The sequence below is a fragment of the Panthera tigris genome, chromosome B1 (genome assembly GCF_018350195.1).
Source record: "Panthera tigris isolate Pti1 chromosome B1, P.tigris_Pti1_mat1.1, whole genome shotgun sequence".
Classification (NCBI taxonomy): Eukaryota; Metazoa; Chordata; class Mammalia; order Carnivora; family Felidae; genus Panthera; species Panthera tigris.
Window position 1 is genome coordinate 95,497,529 of NC_056663.1, and position 20,144 is coordinate 95,517,672.

At 43.1% G+C, this 20,144-nt stretch overlaps 1 protein-coding gene across 12 annotated transcripts in view; it reads right to left on the bottom strand.

Moving 5' to 3' along the window:
* The window catches only part of JADE1 (jade family PHD finger 1), a 319,869-nt gene that overhangs the window by 37,895 nt on the left and 261,830 nt on the right, over nt 1-20,144 (bottom strand). For 5 of the 12 annotated variants that reach the window (XM_042983907.1, XM_042983908.1, XM_042983917.1 and 2 more), the window contains one exon: nt 4,041-4,118. In XM_042983907.1, the coding sequence (XP_042839841.1) occupies nt 4,041-4,118 (78 nt within the window). Of the gene's footprint in view, nt 1-19; nt 90-4,040; nt 4,119-17,401; nt 17,515-17,567; nt 17,654-19,318; nt 19,422-19,454; nt 19,567-19,907; nt 20,001-20,144 lie in introns of those variants that run through there. The other 7 variants (XM_042983915.1, XM_042983919.1, XM_042983909.1 and 4 more) reach the window with 7 other exon arrangements.

Sequence of the window (20,144 nt, forward strand, 5' to 3'; positions counted from 1 at the left end):
TATTTAATTCTTGTCTTACTTGTACAGGAAAAAAATGTAAGGATGCTGATCAGAGCTGTTAATTGGCCTGAGATAACAATCCATAATTCCTGCCAAAAGAAAGGACACTTGATGTTTTAATTAGCCTCTGCAGCTTTACTGAAGATAAAAATGCAATCTCCTTTAGTTTGGAAATACTGAACAATAGCTAGTGGATCTCATTCCCACATTTGCCAAAACCCCTAAGAACAGAGGATCCTGGGCTGGGAAGCAAGAAATGAAGGGCTTGTTTCCCTGGGCCACACCCTGGCACAATATGTAACTTTAGAGATTGGCTAGGGCCACCCTGTGCCAGGAGCCCAGCAATTACAATGCAGCCTGCAAATACCCCAACACTATTTCATCCAACTGTAGGGCCAGTCCTCCACAGGGCACCTGGAGAAAGGCTTCAACAACTCCAACTGCAGCTGGATGAGTGCTTGCACTGGCACAGAAAATGCCCATCCATCCCCAACTGTAAATACCACACTGGTATTCCCCTGGATCAGGCCAGAAAACAAAGCAAAGGACTCCAGTCCCAGAGGCCAGCAGGGCCTAGCCATGGCTACAGTCAGTGTTGTGGCCCCCACGCTGACGTCCGCAGCTGCCTCTCCTTCACTTAGACATGTTTTTGCATTGGGCTGGGAAGTGCTGCCAAAATTCTGTCAGGGCTGCAAGCTGGAGAGGCTGAGGAGTGGCCACTGCACAGACCCAGCCCTTCTTGCAAATCAGGGCTTTCCAAGTGCCCAGACCCAGCTGAGGACCAGCTCGGTTCTGCAGACCCAAATGCAAGGGCAGAAAGTACCCCATTCAGACTACCATGGGCTTACAAAGAAGGATGGGATCCAACACAAATAACCAGGCTGGTGCCAGAGGCCCATGCTATGAGACAGTTGCCCTCAGAGAGGTGGAAAGGGTGTTCCATGGAGTGGACAAGTACATATTTTATAAGCTTTAGCATTGCAAGGGTTCTTATTGAGCTGTTTTTTTACTATTATCATCGTCCACCATAATTAACAAATCATTAAGCCTGGATAGACAGCACGGCCATAAAGCATCAACATATGCTTTATACTGAACTACCTATGACAAAAAGGATGGCCCACCTAACTTCCACTAAGAGGTATCATTCTTGTCCTCCACCACCACTGGATTTCCATGTCTAGCCTAGAATAGACAGAACCCAGCTTCGTGGCCTATCTAGGGTAACCCTCCAGTACCCTATAAATATAAATGCTCTGCCTCCACCTTCTTCAGGGAAACTAGCACAGATAAGAAGTATATTAAGAGGAAGAAGAAACTGGCTGTCATACCATTAAGGTGACTTTTGATGGACACATTCTGGTGAACTTTGGGCACTCTAGTCTCCCTTTCTAACAAGAGTTCTGGGTGGAAATTCGTATTTAGATGAAATATTTGGTCTTCTAAGGTGGTTTCAGGCTTAACTGTTTCCCCCCAAAATTATTATTTTGAAGCCTAATTCCTAATACCTCAGAATGTGACTATGTATGGATAAAAGCTTTAAAGGGGCGATTAAGTAAAAATGAAGTCATTAGAGTTGACCCTAATCCTATCTCACTGATGTCCTTAAGAGGACATTCAGACACAGAGACACCAGGGATGCACATATGCTCAGAAGACCACGTGAGGACACAGTAAGAAGGCAAGCCAAGGAGAGAGGCCTCAGAAGACAGCAAACCCGACACCTTGATCTTAGACTTCTGGAACTGTGAGAAAATAAGTATCTTCTTCTTAAGCCACCCAGTCTGTGGTATTGGTTATGGCGGCCCAAAAGGTCTAATACAAGGGCCTCTGGGGGCTATTAGGAGCAACTCTGAGGTGGACTAGAATGGGTCATGGTCCAGAACTGCACTGTCCAATATGGTAGTCACTAGCCACATGTGATTGCTTTTAATTTACATTTTAATTAATTAAAGTTAAAAAAAAAAAGTCTTAAAACCTAGTTCCTCAATTACACTAGATTAGAACACTTACATCCTCTTGGGCAACTCTAGACCAGAAAGGGGAAAGCTCTAAGTCTGAGAGAACATTCAAGGAGAATCTTTTCTTTTTTAAGGTTTTATTTTTAAATAATCTCTATACCCAATGTGGGGCTCCAACTCTGCAACCCTGAGATCAAGAGTTACACCCTCTTCTGACTGAGCCAGCCAGGTGCCTCCAGGAGAATCTTTTCTAACTCAGTTAGAATTTCCTTAGGGAGGAAATGAAGCAGCAACAAAAGCAAACAGAGTGAGCATAAACCTGTTGCTCAATGCCAAAAAAAATATTAAATAGGACTATAAGCCTCATACTGGGCATTATTAGTATGTGAGAGAAAGTAATTCATGAAACCTTCTTCTGATTAATTCTGAACCTAAAAACCAAGACTTTTTTAAAAATTGATGTAAGACAAAACTGTATTCAAGCAAGCATTTGAGCACTTATGACTCTTGAGAATACTCTGATAAGCACCACAGGGGGCAGAAAAGAAATATCTCTGTATGGTTTTGCCTCAAGGTGTAAAAAGCCTAAGTAAATATTAGAGAAAGCAGGTAGTGAGGGCTGTTCAATGACAAGTGCTGAGAAGTTCACAAGGCACTCGCAAGGGCTCTGCCAAGTGGTTTTAACTGCAGGCACCTGGGCACAGACCCTCAACACCCTTGTGAAGTAAAAGCAAAACCCTTCTCTGTGGAGCCCCCAATCCTCTTTCTCCTTCCCTCACCCAGTTTTAACTCTTGCCCTATGCCAAACTCAGCAGCTCCCACTGTCTGTCTCCAAAGTCCCAATCCCTTAGCTCAAGCCCGGCCCTTCACCGTGTAGTCCACAGCTTACCATCCAGTGTACCCCAAAAACGTGACACCAAATCTCCTATAGGCACCAAACCTACTTCCCACTGTCCCATGCCGGTACCCAAAACTCCCAAACAGAATGCTATGTTTGAGTTCTTCTGTTTTTCAAGCTTCTGGTCCTGCCCCCTATGCTTCCCATGGCTTAGCAGACAAGCACCACTTTCTAATTTGCAGCTTTTACACTGCTGCAAACTTGGAAGACCAGAAAACTAAAACTAATCCTGTTTGCCTAAAAACTATTTCATCCTTCGGGACCTGCCCAACTTTCAACTCCTCTGTGCTTCCCTGGCCCTCCTGTCCTCTGAATTCATGCTAACATCTATATATTTCTAGTGAGTGTCAAAAAGACATCTCTAACACTTCCCTAATGACTCTGTCAAGAGCTGGATTTTATATAGATCTAAGACAGGGTTCCTTGAAAGCAGGCCCAATACCTTTCCCATTATGTAGCAGGGCAAGCACATTTTCTGAGTTTAATCTATAGTGTAAAACATAAGCTGACGGGCTGGAGCTCAGGCACTGTGCTAGGTACAAAATTTCCTTATTATCTGAGGGAAGCTCTTCGAGTAGTCTGTTAGCTTCTCAATACATAGAAGCTGTGTGACATTTATTTTGACTGCCTGGAAACCAACTAACTTCTGGTTCTCAGCTGCACTGTGAAAATATGGGGATGCCAGAGAGCAGAGATGCAGAGAGTAGTAGTATTAAATATGGTCAACGCTAAAAATCAAGTGAAGAGCACAGCATGGACTCTTGACTTCCCTTACTTAATATTTTTACAACACTCTAGGCAGTCTTCAATCTCCCTTAGGAGTTGGACTAGTTGATAATTACCTGGCTTCGATTAAGTTCCCTCTTCATAAATAGCAACTCTAAGTGCCATAAATGATGTTTAGGAAAAACAGACACACCAGCGGCTCTTGGAACTGGATTATTCATCCTTGGATAACAAACCGGAAGGCTGAGGAATGCCTGCCTGCAGTCAACCTCACCAGAAAGATTTGGTTACAGACCTGCAGTATCACACTCAGATGTGATTCTCCAGGCCTTGGCTTTCTCTGACCTGCCTGATATGCAAAGGGCCTCAACTATTTAAAGCATTACATTAAAAAGTCATGTTTTTACACTGACCCAAACGTTGGTAGGCTCCAAGAACAACAAAGCAGGACTTACTGCCATTGTCGTCAGAATCCTCACTGCTGCTGGGAAGGCGACCTCGTTTCATGATCTCCCCGGGAAACAGCAGGCAGCCTGCAAAGCAATGAGACAGCACTTAACCCAAGATGATAATACACAATCATCAAGTTGTGCTTCAGATAGCAGCACAGGATTTACAGCATACAAAAGCAAACAATCGGCTTTAAGGAGCATTTGCATTGTAAACAGTAAAAAGACCAAGGATACATAATTAGGCACAATCATTAACAGGACAGGTTCAAAACCAAGGGGGAAGGGGGGGAGAAGTCAAGTATCAATAGGTCTCCCAAAAGTGCCAGGTTTCCCTCTAGTTCCAGTTGACATTATCACTACCAACTACTCCAGGAGTCTTTTTAGCTGACTGGCGGCAAGCACTGCAAAAAAAAAAAACCCGCGGCAATGAGCACAGTGATTCCTCACTACAGACAGATTCATATTTTACGTGTGTATATGGGGGATGGGGATGAGGCTGTGCCTGAATGTGTGAATATTTACACTGCACTGGGCAGGATTATGCTTCTCAGGCAAATTTTGCTAAAATAATCCTAAAAGCCAAATAATCTGGAATTCTAGGAACAAAACAAACGGGGGATTGGGAAAGCAAATACCTCCTCCAGCCATCTCCAACCCCTCAGCATTCACAGCTGGAACAGAAAGGGACCAGACATATAATTTCTGATCCAGCTCCCTCCCCTTTACTCATGAGAAAACTGAAGCCAAAAAGTTTAAGCAGCAACTTGCCCAAGGTCACACTGTAAGCAGGAGCTTCGAATTCCAAAACCAATTCACTGCCCTTGACCCACCTCCTTATAGCCTGGTCCAACCAACCTAACTTAGCCAGACACCTGGCCAGCCTTGCTGACTCCTTCCAGATGATAAAAGGCCTCCAGCACCACCAGGTAAGAGAATGACTGCACTCAGGAAAGAGAGCAGTGGACCAAGATTAAGAGCCAGTCAATGAACTTTATAAGTCATACGGTCATAATCACACAGGCAGATCTCTAAAGAAATCCAAAAAGCTTTTCCAAACTGAAATTACTAATCACCTTGACATTTTTAGGACGCTGATCTTATTGCAGAGCAATGATTCTCAATGAAGGAGGAAGGCTTTTCAAGTCAGAAGTAGCCACCTAGCCCCTCAGAAAAGTATATCCCAAGTTCCCCTTCACTGGGAATCACAGCATTAGAATGCGATGTGTTTCCCAGAGTGCGGCACACAGGCATGGTGTGGAGCAAAATGTGGAGAACCACCATGTTAGAACAAGACAGAAATTAGAAACCCAAAGCTCCACTCTAAATGGACCTATAAAAGAGACCAAAAAAAGCAAAAAACACATCATACTGTTCCCAACTACCAACAAACACACCTATATAATTGACTCAAATATTCAGGCCCCTAATCTAGAATTCCAGCATTTCACATTTTCTTTCTGAGACATTTGCCAGTTAAGGTTTGTGAGTTTTTGTTTACCAACTGACTCTTCAATAGAAGAATTTACCAAGTGGAAGCCCAGGAGTCATGATCTGGGCCATGGGCTACGTTATGGGCTAGGGTTTCATACTGTGGGGCTGGGTCACAGTCCTAAAACCCACCCACCCCTTTTCTGCGGAGCCCCCTTCACCCATAACTAAACACCCAGCAATCTAGAACTTGGCCTGGGGCAAACCCATTCTAGTCAGAAGCTTCCAGAGCAAACACCTGTAGCCCACCTTCCCCCCCACTTGGAATGACTGTCTTCTCTGCCCTGTCACCATGTGCCAAAAACTGACAGCTAAACTCTCCTCCAACCTTTCAGAGAAGGGAGCCCTCCTCCTGTCCAACAGGAGGCGCAAAGAGAAAAGGGAAAAGCAAAAGACCACACATTCCTAACTAGCTTCTCAGGCCTAGGTTACCAAAGAGCTAGACAGACAGACAGACAGACAGACAGACAGAGGAAGGAAGGAAGGAAGGAAGGAAGGAAGGAAGGAAGGAAGGAAGGAAGGAAGGCAGGCTACCTTAAGAGGAATTCCTTAAATTTACGGTGTGATGTGGCACAAGAAGGGTGCAGCTCCCACCTCCTGAGCAGGTGTGTAAGAAATGAGAAGAAAGAGGCAGAGAAAGCCCAGGAAACACTCCCCAGGTAGAAACAAGGAAACCAATGCTGATCATATCTCCACTGATTCAGACAACTTAAATTTATCTAAGGAAAAGAGCTTGAAGAGCTTAGAATCAGAATATTTTTGAATCAAAAAGCCTTCCCCTCCTAGCCTTCAAACACAACTCGCAGAGAAAGCAGTCACTAAATAAAAAAAGCAAGCACTGGCCAAAATAGAATGATGCTCCTAAACACACTCTCAAGCAAAATTATGCAAGTAAAAGAAGAATAAAAATAGTCTTTTTCTAATGAATTCCATTTTCATCCACCCCAAAAGATCTTAACAAATGAAGGTTGAGAATGAGATACTGTACTTCTCCGAGGAACCTGGCACAATAAAGTGGGGTGGTGCATGGCAGAATTTCTTCCTCTGTGGCTCTAATGTACTTAAACCTTGACATCAGGCTAATTCATCTCACCTGGGGTTACCTGCTATATTAAGAAATCAAAGTACACATTACTATCTTTAAGACACACAATACAGGGGTTGTATGCTTCAAACATCTGTCCAATAAAAGCCAGTGCAAGAAAGTAGAGGGCCCTCACATCATTGCCATTGCTAACTCAGGGCATGGCTGATTATCTAAACACTGGAAGGATACTCAATAACTAATTAAAACTCGGAACACTCCAAAGAAAGCAACAAGAAGATATTATAGCATATAACGCATGCCACATATATGAATACCTAACATAGAAGGAGGTGCTGCAGGAAAATGACCATTTCTAACCTCATGGAACTTCTGGTCTAGTTGAGGAGCTAGACAAATTCAGTAATGGTGCCTGACAGTGGTAAACACAACGCCCTGTAGGAACAGAGGTTGATGGAGTCAGGGAAAAATTCTGAGCAGAGTCCTGAAGAACAAACAAAGGGGAGATAGCCAAAAATGCAAGCACAACATTTTGGTGGTTGTGCTTTGGTTGAAAAGCATTCAAGTATCCAACGACATACATATAGCCTACCATATTACTCTGCACCACATCTTCCCTTTCAGAATCTTACTATTTGCTCATTTCTTTACTAACATACATCCCTTTTTTACCTTATATCCAATTGCCAAAGCTTACTGATTCATAATGTAGGACTCTTTCAAGTCCCCCTAACTTTGCCCCACAGATTTGTCTTCAAACACCTGGATACCTTTAAACACCTCCCTTCCTTTCTCCATGCCCACAATCTCTTACCCCTTCCCATTATCACAATAGTTTAATCCTGTGAAGTGACCGAATCAAGTCACTCCCTGTGCAAATCTCTGTGTTGCACACTTGCAAATGGGTCCAGCCAGAAACTCCTCTGGTGTCTCAAAACTCTACCTAAGCATCTCTCCTAACAACTCCCCCATGGCTAGGCTTGTCTCTGCTGGTCCAGGCCTCTTTTGGTTCTCAGCCTCTGCTAATGCTGGCCTCTTTGCCCTTTCCTCCCTACCTACCCCAATCCCACCTTTCTCAGGGAGTCAGCTCAAAGCCACCAAGCATGGTCCCCCATTCCAATTAAAAGCACCTGCATTCTCTACCACTCATTTCATCTTTCAGAACTTTTTCACCCGACTTTTTAATGTGCTTTCTTTAACAATCAACTCTTGCTTTGCATCATCACTTAAATGTTCCATGTATGTGTCTCTCTAAAAATTTACAACAGGGGCAACTGGGTGGCTCAGTTGGTTGAGCGTCCGACTTCAGCTCAGGTCATGATCTCACGGCTTGTGGTTCGAGCCCCGCGTCAGGCTCTGTGCTGACAGCTCAGAGCCCGGAGCCTGCTTTGGATTCTGTGTCTCCCTCTCTTTCTGTCCCTCCCCTGCTCATGCACTCCATCTCTCTCTCAAAAATAAACATTTAAAAAATAAAATAAAAATTTACAATAAATTGGTCAGAACAGAAATCTTCTTTAGTTAAATATGAAATAAAGACATGGCAGAGAGGGTACCAAGCCAAACACAGCCTCACAGGGCAGCTACAAGAAGACGCACCAGGAACTCTGGTCCAGTCCTCACCCAGACATTCTGCCCAGTTTCATCAAAACTGACTCAAAGTGATTACTCAAAATGATGCCACTTACACTCAAAGTGTCCATTTGCCATGAGAAGCATAACACCTAAGCAGACTTATTATTAGTACTTATTATTAGGCATTTGGGATTTTGTCCAAAAAGAGGAAGCCTACCTAGGAAGCCTGATTATAATAAGAACATGGTCTGGAAAGGCCAACTAAGAGGAGCCCGTTGGCCAAAGACCCTGGCTAGATCAGTCAAGTGACAATCCTTTGGCACCTCCATCTCCACTGCAGGGTGGGATGTGCCAAGACAACCAGGCACAAGTGGTGGCTGCTCAGGGCACCACCTCCTCAGGAAACACGGGCACTATTTATACTACAATCCCTACTGAGATTACAAGTAAATCACTTTCCTTCGATCTCGTGTGTCACACAGATTAAAACCAGTAGACTAGTATGTTAATTCGATTAAATCTGTATTGAGTTGGATACCCAAGATATGGTGAACAAGATGTGAAATGGCCCATGGGAAGACACAGCAAGCAAATAACTGGACAAGTAGCTTCAGTGTGGTAACTGCAGCAAAGGTTACAGGATTACCATTCACAGGACTATGGTGGGGCATGGGATACATAAACGAGATAACAAGGTGCCTCAAAACCTTAAAATTTAAGTTTCCTTAGATTGAAACTGCGGGGGGGGGGGGGGGGGGGGGGGGAACATCAGCATGCACGAAGTTAGAGCAGCCATCAGCTGAAGGAACCCAACCCCAAGGTGGCTCAGGAATTTGAAAGAAGAGTGAACAAGTTCAGTGACCCGGGTGTGGTCCCAGGGAGGAATGACTGGTATGTGATTCTAAGGAAGAAAAAATGAGAAATGACTTCAGGGATAAGGAGTGAAGGGTTTGACAAAAGAATATGATTAAGAATTTGACGATTGTTTACTCACTGCTATTCCTGGGAAAGAGGGGCGATTTGAGGAAAATAAACTGTCCAGTTACTTGAATTACTCTCTCTGGCAGAACATGGACCATTTATTTATCAGGCCATAAACTCTACAGTTACAATAAGGATTACACCCCAGTGATTTTAATTATCTTATGGCTCATATGCAGAAAGTCAGGTTTCTTCCTCAAAGTGTCTATTTTATCCATTATGTTTCATTCTTGTTTATTTCACTCTAAAGTTATAGAAGGTACTCAAATACCTCTAACTACTCTATGTTACCATCTAATGCAATCCTATGTATTAAAATAACCTGTTGGATGAATGATTGAGTTCTCATACATAAACTGAATCCAATGCTCACTGGGCTTTATAGAATTTGAGATGCTTTCACTTTAATATCTAATTGACCCTTAACTGGAGTTACTTCTGTCACATTATTTTTAAATTTACTGGTGTCCTTCCATTTCCTGTCAAAGTTAATCTAATACGTAAATGTACAATATTTTAAAATGTATTTAGAAAATGTGTAATATAAAAATGTATATAAAAAATATTTTCAGACACCAAGTCACCTTTACATAAAAAGTATTTTATAATGAGCTACTTCCTTACCGTTCTGTTTGCTAAGTTCATACAATTTGAGTTATTATTTTTAAATATTATGCAACTGACAGTTTGATTCCTAAGTTACTGATCATTGAATAACCCTCCCATAAAAAAGACTTATATTTTCTTAATAGGTCACCGTCTTATCTTCTATGGAGTACACAGTACCCAATGTAACAAAGTATCCAAATATAATAATGACCTACACTTCACAGTAATTTTCTGTTCCTCAAATGAATGTGAAAGAAATCCAGCTAGTTTCTTATCTGTTTTTAAAGACAACATTAATTGCTCAGAAGTTTTTCAAACTGGCAACATTATTTAGTTCATATACTCACTAACAGTCTAAAAATACTAGAGTGACTATAACTCAAACACAGCTTTCTTACTTTAAGCAGAGTTTTATCTGGTCAAAAAAAAGTCATATATTTGATTTAACTGACAAACTGCTTAGATCTTAAGTGTTAAAGTTTTAACCTTGTCTAAATATTTCAAACCCCCAAAAGCAACTTTTAAAAATGTCTTTCATGTCATACATCAAAATCTGTTTAAAAAATGCTGCCCAAGCTACCATAGAGCCTTTGCAAAGATGTCACACTTGAAAATATTCAGTGGAAACTTGTTTATTTTAGCAATAAATAACCACCTCTCCCAAAAAAAGATTGTAACTGACCAGATAATCATGACTACAATATTCATTCCTACAAACATCACTAACAAAGCCCAAGTGCTATAACACATTAGTTCACTGTAAATTCTTCATAAATGATTTGTAAACCCGGTCTTTTAAAGTCAATAGAAACATTGTTTAAGATTTTAAAGAACTTATATATTTGAGTGGTTCTAAATGAATCACAAGCAGCTCCCATTTGCCAATTTATAAATAATCCAATCCCTGCTTATGAGAGCCTTAAAAACAATCAGACCCCTCCCAGGTCTCTGTAATCACTGACTCAATTAGAGTCAGCAACTGAAGAGCAGCTATGACAAAACACTGCAATCATTTGTATTTAGAATTTTTTTTTTTAACTTCTCTTGACATGGGAATGAATGAATTCACACCAGAACTTAATAAAGGCAGTCAGTCACCATGGCCTCCCATCTCGAGCTTCTATCCCTATTTCCATCTACTCAGAATTCTTTTTTGTTAGATCTACATGTTCAGATATGGAAAGATGCCAGAGACACATTAAGAAACACAAGCAAACTGCAAGGGGGGGGGGGGGACCTGAAATATAGGCCCATTTACATGTAAAAGGGACAAAAGAAGAGAGTATATATACACACCAATTGCTTGCTTTTCATTTCTGGAAGAACATAAAGGATACTAATAATGGTGTTTACTTCTGAGAAATGTGACCAAAGTGTTCCAGATAGAATGGGTTGAGAACTTTTACTTCTCTTTATGACCTTTTATATGACTTTTAATTGCTTAGCCATGACCCTGTCCTACGTTTATAATAGTAAAGATTTAAATTCCAAAACCCTTCTTCCCTGGGAAGACCCTGGGAGCACAACTTTTGAGTCCCATGCAAAGCACCAGCCTAAAATAAGCAGCCAGCAATAAACTATGTATCCCCCACCTCCTTCCTGATAAGATGGGGTACCAAATGCTTTTGTCTGGCTTCTAAAGAATGTTTGATGGAATAGTACAGAAGGAAAAAAGTAGAAAAGGTAATAGGATAATACCATAAAATGCTAGTATCACACACTATTTACTTCAAAAGCAAAAGTTTTAAAACACATAATAGCCATTACCAGTAGAAGCTCACTAAAAATAAGAATAGAAAAACCCTAACCTAGACAGGAAAACTAGAGTTTAAACTACCTTTAAAGAATAAACATTCAACTTCCTAACCATTTCAAGAGTAGTACTATTTTGGAAAAAAATAAAAATAAAAAAGCTACATTCCAGAGATGGCGACCAAATAGGCCATTTCCTCCACCCATGGCAGGCATGGTTAATAAATTGAGTCATTCTTTTCCACAAGCCCAGACATGACTTCAGAATCCTCCTTAACACAGTGCTACCACTCAGTCAGAATTCATATGAGATAAAGCCCCTATTTGCCCCATATTTACTCCTCTTTACATACTGTTTTTGACAATTACCAGGGAAAACTGAAGGTTTTTTTCTAAAGCACTCACTGAAATCAGAAATTTGTGATCCAGTCTGCCCTAGCGTCTCTGAACCAAATCCTAATGTACATAATATATATAAATACCCACGCAAATTAGGTCAAAGTCTAAAAGCCCACTGAAGAATAACACTTAAAAAAACCGAAGTGTTAACAGCAGATAGTTTCTGCATGAACCAAGGTAAGAGTAAGGAGGGAAAGGAGTCTGTCTACAAGCCCTTCCTTGGAAGAGTAAGTCAATAAATGCAAAGTGTCTACAGGGTAATTTTGAAAGATTTTTAAACGTTCAAACCAGATGTTCCTATACAGGATATACAAAGCAGCTTCTGCAGAACCAGACTCAACCAGCTAATGACAATTACACTGTGCACAGATTGAAATGCAGCTGTTTTGAGGAACTTTGTTCCTTGATTATAGCCGGTTGTTAGAAACTATCAGTTACCACTAACAATGTTAAGTCACCAAAAATTTTTAAAGTACTGTTACAAAGACAAAAAAAAATGACTCCCAATGTTGCATATTAGAAGACCTAAATAGCACACTTTACTAAAAACACCTTTACACATCTGAGTTACATATGAAGACAAACATTTCACCCTAATTGCACAAGTCTTGTTATTATGGTCATTGAAACATACAGATGATTTCAAAACCTAGGAGCAAGGTCTCCAGAAGTATTCTGAGTTCAAGGCTAAAAGGAGTCTCACCCCATGGATTGGGTCTATAGGAAATCTTCCCAAAAGAAACCCATAAATAATCGCAGCGCTACAAAACATTTCAGAGATAATTTAATCCACTTTTCCTAATTTTAAAGAGAAGTACATAGAATTCTGGAGAGGTTAACCAGCATGAGCGAAGACACACACACACAGGTCTAGTGCAAAGCCAGTCTCCAAACAAAAGACCAGTTCCCAAAGCAAGCAGGCATTCCAAAGCCAGCCACCTCCTCCCAGGTGAGTAGACCACAAGCTTCCCCAACTCCTGGATGTACTGTGATTTTGAAAGACGTTATCTAAAGGATTAAAGCCATTTACTATATATTATCAGACAACTAAAATATAATCCATGAAAAACAATCTGTTAAGAAACTGAAACGTAGTTTCCTGGCAAGCTGATAGGAAGACGGCTGTAAGTCCCACTCGACCTGGTAGAACAGAATGTGCTAGTTTTCTGAACACTAATCAGAGGGGTGTGAGTCCTCCGAACAGCAGGTATTGGCTTCTGAGTGGTCGAACACACACATCCTACTTGGAGAGAAGTTATCTCCCTCTGTAGGGAACTCCAGTTTGTAATGCATGTTCCCTTACACAGGACTTCTTGGCCTGGCCCCCTTGAGGGTGTGACTCCCTAAGTGTGCTTTCCCAGGTACACAAGGGCCCAGGTTATAAATTCTATCCTCAAAGGGGATCTAAGAACCAAAAAGTTAAGAGCCACAGCCCTCAGACTAGCAAACTCCCTCCACATTTATCAAACAAACTTTTAATTTCAACTTATTTTCAGGTTCCTACCAGAAAGGTAACTTAGCCCCAGCAGGAGTAATCTGGTGACTAGGTAATGCTGAGTCTCACTGTAAAAATCAAAGTTTCACAGCTTGTTTTTGTCCACCCCCTGAACTAAAAATGGTTTTTACATATTTAAATTGGGGGTGGGGGAGATCAAAAGGACATCTCATGACACATAAAAATTATACACAATTCAAAATTTCAGTGTCCACAAATAAAGTCTGATTGTTTTCACACTTCAAAAAGCAGAGTTAAACAGTTTTAACAGAGACCATCAGACCCACAAAGCCTAAAATATTTACTATCTTATGTGGCCCTTTCCAAAAAGTTTACTGATCTCTGCCACAAATCAACATACCGGCAGTATGTTTATAAACCAGCATTATGTAGGATCAGTGAAATGTAAATCATGACCAGGTCCTGGGCAAAACACGTGCCTTAAAGCTTACAAAGTTAAGGATCAGGCACACTCGTTCCTTTAGAAGTTTTTAACTAGATAGAACAGGTAAGAATGAAAAGAGGAAAAGCAGTGCAGGATGCTCTAAGCCACTTAAATAAAAGCCATGTCTAGAAACCTGTGAATTTTCTCAAACCCTTGAGACTCCTACTTGGAGCCAGTGTATACTAAATTATAAAAACTTCTAACAAGCTTCTTACCTGACTTTCAAGCCAATAACACAATAAGCAAAAAAAACCTGTTTTAGACAGGCTTTTTTTTTTTTTTTAACATTTATTCATTTTTGAGAGACTGAGACACAGCACAAGCAAAGGAGGGACCGAGAGAGACAGAGACACAGAATCCGAAGCAGGTCCAGGCTCTGAGCTGTCAGCACAGAGCCCAATGCGGGGCTCGAACCCACGAACCACGAGATCACTACCTGAGCCAAAGTCAGACACATAACCAACTGAGCCACTCAGTGGTGTAAAAGGATCACAGAAAACTCATAAAAAGAACTCACCAAAACTTAAACACTACACTGGTATCCAAGAATACATTTAAATTAAAGTATTCCCCCAAATCCCTGAAATGGCATGCAAATTTCAGCGCATCTTGATTTTTCTGGGAGAGGTTCCACAGGTCTCAGATCTTAAGTTTATCCTTCACTTAAAAAAGTTACAAGCCACCAGTAGTCAGCCTACACATCTTAAGTGCATCATTAGATTTCAATGCTGAAATAACTGAGGCTTGTAAAGATGACCATGAGTAATCAAAAAAAAAAAAATCTCAAAATCATGTTTAGTATTCTTTGTATTAAACAAAAGCAAACCATGCAACTTGGCTCCAACTCCAGCAACTTGTTAACCTTACCAATTCTTGTTCCTTACCCTAGTAAGGAGTAAAGAAAAAAAAAATACTCATTTTATTCTTTTTTTGGACTCTTACCACTGAAATCTTCACTTAAATGCTAAGAAACTTGGAAGCTGTCATGAGATTTAATAAAATCTCCTATGCAGACCTTAAATAATCAATACTATATATACATAAATTACTGCCAATTGTGAGCCCTTTTAAAACAAGAGAGTGGGGTGCCTGGGTGGCTCAGTCGGTTGAGCGTCCAACTTCAGCTCAGGTCATGATCTCCCAGTCTATGAGTTCGAGCCCTGCGTCGGGCTCTGTGCTGACAGCTCAGAGCCTGGAGCCTGCTTCAGATTCTGTGTCTCCCTCTCTCTCTGCCCCTCCCCTGCTCATGCTCTGTCTCCCTCTGTCAAAAATAAATAAACATTTAAAAATAATAAAAAATAAAACAAGAGAAAATTGTGGTTTAATTCCTTCAACAAACAAGCCCAAAAAAACCCAAGGTTTTAAAAATGAACTTACTTCAACAATCCTCTGTCAATTAATTATGTTTTGACTCTACCTGGAGAATCAAAAGCAAAAACTAAATATTGGACTGGTTTTAGAATAATCAAAAGCTAGATCCTGAACATCTGTTAAGTGCACATAATATACCATTGGTCTGGAGTTAGTCAAGGATTCTGAACGGAAATTCCCCAGCAACTAAGCTTTTCATTCCAGGTCTAGCAATATTTTTGTTGCTTTCAGGTGAGGAAAAGACATCCTTAATAAGCATTCAAGGCTTAGGGCAGATAAGGCCACAATAACATGGCCAGAGTCAGGAGCAATATCCTCTCAGGCTAGATTTTCTCTGTGGACTCTGGACACTTGACCCTAAGCTAAACCTGCAGACAAGATACCACTTCCACTCAAAGGTAAAAAGGCCCTCTCTAAGGCCACCCTGGCATATTTTAGGAATGCAGGGTAACTTTACTCCATCTGAGATCACAACTGCAAAAACATCAAAACATACACCCCTCACAATCATAAACCAATACTTTTATACAAGTACACCAGGTAAATGGCAATAAACTCTCAAGTCTCAACTTTCTGAAATATCATATACAATAAATAGTAAATATATTGTCTAAATTTTAAATACATGAGCTGCGACATCTTGAAAATGGAGAAAACAGACTGAACACTAAAACTTTCAAGGAAGTAACTTACTGTCTCAGGAATTAAAACACTTCCCCAATTAAGGTTCCTACCAGGCTTCCGATACTATCTGATAAACTAATAACTCCAAGCAAAGCCACTTTTAATGTAAAAACTTTAAAAAGCAGCACCTGGGTGGCTCAGTCAGTTAACTTCCCAACTTCTGATTTCAGCTCAAGTCATGACCTTTTATAGTCATTGAGATTGAGCACCAGAGTCAGCTCCCAGAGTCAGCTCCATGCTGAGCACAGAGCCTGCTTGGAATTCTCTACCTCTCTCTCTGCCCCTCCCCCTCTTGGGCACAGACACATTCTCAAGATAAACATTAAGAAAATTTTTGTAATTAATTTAAAAAAATTAAAAGCTATTGTTGAATGTGGTGCCAATGTTTTAACTTACAGGGAGGGAATGAAAGAAGTTTAACACGGGCATAACTGTCTGAAATTAGCCAAACTTTCTGATGCCAACCCAAATAAAAAGCAAGAGGAACTGGTCAAGATGGTCAACTTTATTAACCTTGTGGAGAAACTGGGTTTATAATGCAAATCCTGACAGTTAACTGTAGTATAATGGGTGTCCCCCAATACTAAAGGACAGAAGAGCTCCACCAACAGGAAGTAAGCAAACTCTGAGATTCATATGCCTCTACCTAACTCCTGAAAAATCCTAGATATAGGACATTAGCGTTTGATATTTTGATGTTTGCTGTTCCAACTTCCTCAGTACTGAAACACAAACAGTTAATAATTCTTTTCCCAACAAGCCTGCAGACAAATACATCAGGCAAATTTCTCTAAAGTATTTTTCAAGCAGATAATTTCTAAATCTAAAACCCAAATTATAACGTTATTTTCATTTCCAACTTTTTAAAAATCCAGTCATGATTCATTCCAAAGGCTTGACTCCTCAATGTCAGAGGTTCTGTCAAAAAGTAACTACAGATTAAAATCTACTTACGGAAAATAATAACCAGATGCGATAAATGATCCTCAGCTGGACAGTATTAATTTAGACAAAGCTGCTCTGTTATATTTTAGGGCCAACTGCGGAAATCTGAATATATCTCAGTAATAGAGGAGATGAAAATTTACCAAGCTGGCCAAAGAGGGGGGGAACCTCCTTATAGACCTGTATACAGTATGATTTCATTTCCATTAAAACATACATACACACACATAGACAATTATCCATAAAGTGATACAGTAGTGATCTCTGGGTGGTAGGAATGTGTTATTATATTTGCCTCTCCGTATTTTCTAATTTCCAACAATGTACATGTAACACCACCTCTGTAATAATACGTGAAGCCACTAAGGGCTCCTTAAAGTCAAAAAAACAGTAATTATTAAGTGCCTACTATAGATGAGTCACATGGAGATAGGCTTTTATTCCAAGTCCTCCTAGTTTTTAGCTAATATACTTCCCCCCAGGCCTCTGAGCTAAGCAACAGCTCATTTTAAAATATAACATTTCCTTAAACTCCTAACAGTTTTTTTTCCTCTCATCTCACTTTCAGGCACACTTACCATTTTTCAGTTTTCTCATTACAGCTCTTCTTTAAACTTTAGTAACTAATATGAAACTAAAATGCTCATGAACTTCTTTCCTTTTAAGTGAACATATATCTAGCTTTATCATAGTTAAAATTTCTGTGGCAACCCATCCAACTTATCTTACTACAAAGCAGCTTACCATTCTAAGATAGAATCAAGTTCAAGTTCTACTGCATATCAGGAAACTCCCTTTATGTCTGGCTGTATAAAAAAAAAAGGGAGGGGGGCCCTGGGGGGGGCTCAGACCAGTTAACAGTCTGACTCTTGGTTTCTTCTCAGGTCATTATCTAGCGGTTCATGGGTTCCAGGCCCACTTTGGTCTCCGTGATGCCAGCACGGAGGCTGCTTGGGGTTCGTTCTCTCCCTCTCTCTCTCAGACGTGCGCACATACACACTAAATAAACTTAAAAATAAAAGGAGATATGGGGAAACAAAACACTTAGCTGTAAACTGTATCTGTTGTAGACCTGAAAATGCCGAGTCCTATACAAATATAAAAATACACAAACTTAAAGAAAAGCAAAATACCAATCAGGAAACTCATCTGACTTAAAAGTGACATTAAATGAGACCGAAATATTTGGAATAAGAGCAATAAAATTCTGGGTTGCAGATATTTGTCAGAAAGTGTCACCCACAAAACATCCTCTGTATCTCTCCAACATGTGTTGCCCATTCCACTACTATTGTGTTTAAAATGTTAAATCAGTGTAAACATGGTTATAATGAACTCTTCCTTTATCTACCTATAAGTGATTAAATCTTGATTAGCTGTGATTGATCAAAATACAACTTACTATAGTAATCGCTAACCAATGATGGTCCACCACTACTAAACCAGCTTTCAAGGAAATAATTTCCTTGTACCTTAAAACTAGTTCATCAGCTTTGAAAGATAACAGCCTTGGGCTACCAGTAACTAAAAAGCAAGGCTTTCACAGTGGGTTTCCTGAAACACAAAAATAGTACACCTAATAACCTTTGGGAAAGAAGCCCCTAAAGTGTTCCCTCTTGAACAGAGTAAACGGAGGGCTACAGACCCTCGCCCCAGGTGGGCGAGGTGGGGCGCCTGTCTCCTCGTTACTAGAAAGCCAACCAAAGCAGCTTGTAAACGGTCTCCGGGTGACGACGCATTCCTAACGGGTTTCGAAGGCACGTTTAAATCGCCCGCTTTTTTGTTTGCTCGCTGCATTCACCGTGCGCCTGGGCTGCAGCCGCCCCCGCGCGCCCGGGAGGGGGAGCCCAGGGTCGGGAAGCCGGGGGCCGGGTAGTTGGGGGGAGGGGTTGGAGTGGGGGAGAACGCGGGGCGAGGAAAGCCGGGGTGGAGGACCCTGGGACGAGGAGCCCATGCGGGAGGGAGAAGTGCGGGGTGGGCTGGGGGTAGAAGGCAGGAGAGGGGGGAATCCCGGGGTGGGGGGAGCTGGGCCGCCGCCCCGCACCGGAGAACGCTTTGCAAGGCTCCCGCCTCCCGCCAGGGTGTGCGCAGGGCCGCGGCTCCGCGCGGCGCCGCCCCCACCCTCTCTCCCCGCCTGCCTGCCTCTCCTCCCTCTCCTCCTCCTCTTCCCGAGGCGACAGAAACAACAGCGCGGAAGGAGGGGAAAGTAACTCCCGGCACCTCCACCGGAATTAGCCCCGGTGCAGTGATGACACCTTCTCGTGGCGCAACCAAGCCCCGCTCCCTCCGCAGCGGCGTCCCCGCCGCCGCCCTCTCCATTTGAAAGTGGCCACCCCCCGCCGCCGCCGCCGCCGCTCCTCCCGCCCCGCCGCCGCCAGCTGCACCAATCCGCTCGGCCCCAGTTGCAAATCAAACGCTCCCTCGCGTCCAGAAGCCACTTGCGCCGCTGGAAACGGCCGCGCCGTCCCCCTCCCCGAGTCCCTCCCGGGCGGCACCTTTGAGCTGGGGAGGGCGCGCCGGCGAGAAACCGCTGTGAGATGGGAGAGGCGGCGGCGACGGCGAGCAGCCCCGAGCGGGCTCGGCTCCCGCTCCCGCTCCCGCCCCCAGACAGTTCTGGAAACTGTGTATCACCTCTGTCACAGGAAGCCATCCGGGGAGGAAGGCGGCGCGGAACCAACAAACAAACGCCTGCGGCCGCCCGCCGGAATCAGCGCGGGGACGGCGACGGCTTCGGGCCGTTCCCTGGGCGGGGGCGCGGCGGACGCCCCCGCACCGCAGGCTTTGTGCGGGGCTCCCGCGGCGCGGGCGCGGCGGGCCGGGCGTCCCCGCCCCTGAAGCCCCCCACCCCGGGCCCCGCGGCAGCGCCTCTGGGACCGTTAGGTGACGCTCCGGCCGCGGCCGAGAAAACAGCGCCTCGGCCGCCACCCGCCCCCATTTCCACATGGAGCCGCCTCTCCTCCAACGCCAGAGGCGGGCTACAAAAGTTGGCCCCGGGGCCACCCAGCACCTGCCCACGTGCCGCGGAGGCTCCCTCCCGGGTCTACCCCGTCCCCTCCCCCCCGCCGCCCTCGGCCGCCAGGTCACCTATTACCGGTGGGAGGGGAGAGAGCCTGCTATTTAAACGCCCGCGGAAGTTGAGGCACCCCCACTGGCGGGTGCCGTGCACCTGCCTCCCGCCGCCGCGCTCCGCCACTTTGAGCAGCAGCCGCGTCCCCGGCCCCGCCTCCTGCCCGCAGGCGGGCGGGGGAGCGGGAAGGAGGTGGAAGGGATCGAATTTCTCCAGCAAATGGGACCGTTCCGACAGGATTCGGTTCCCTGGTC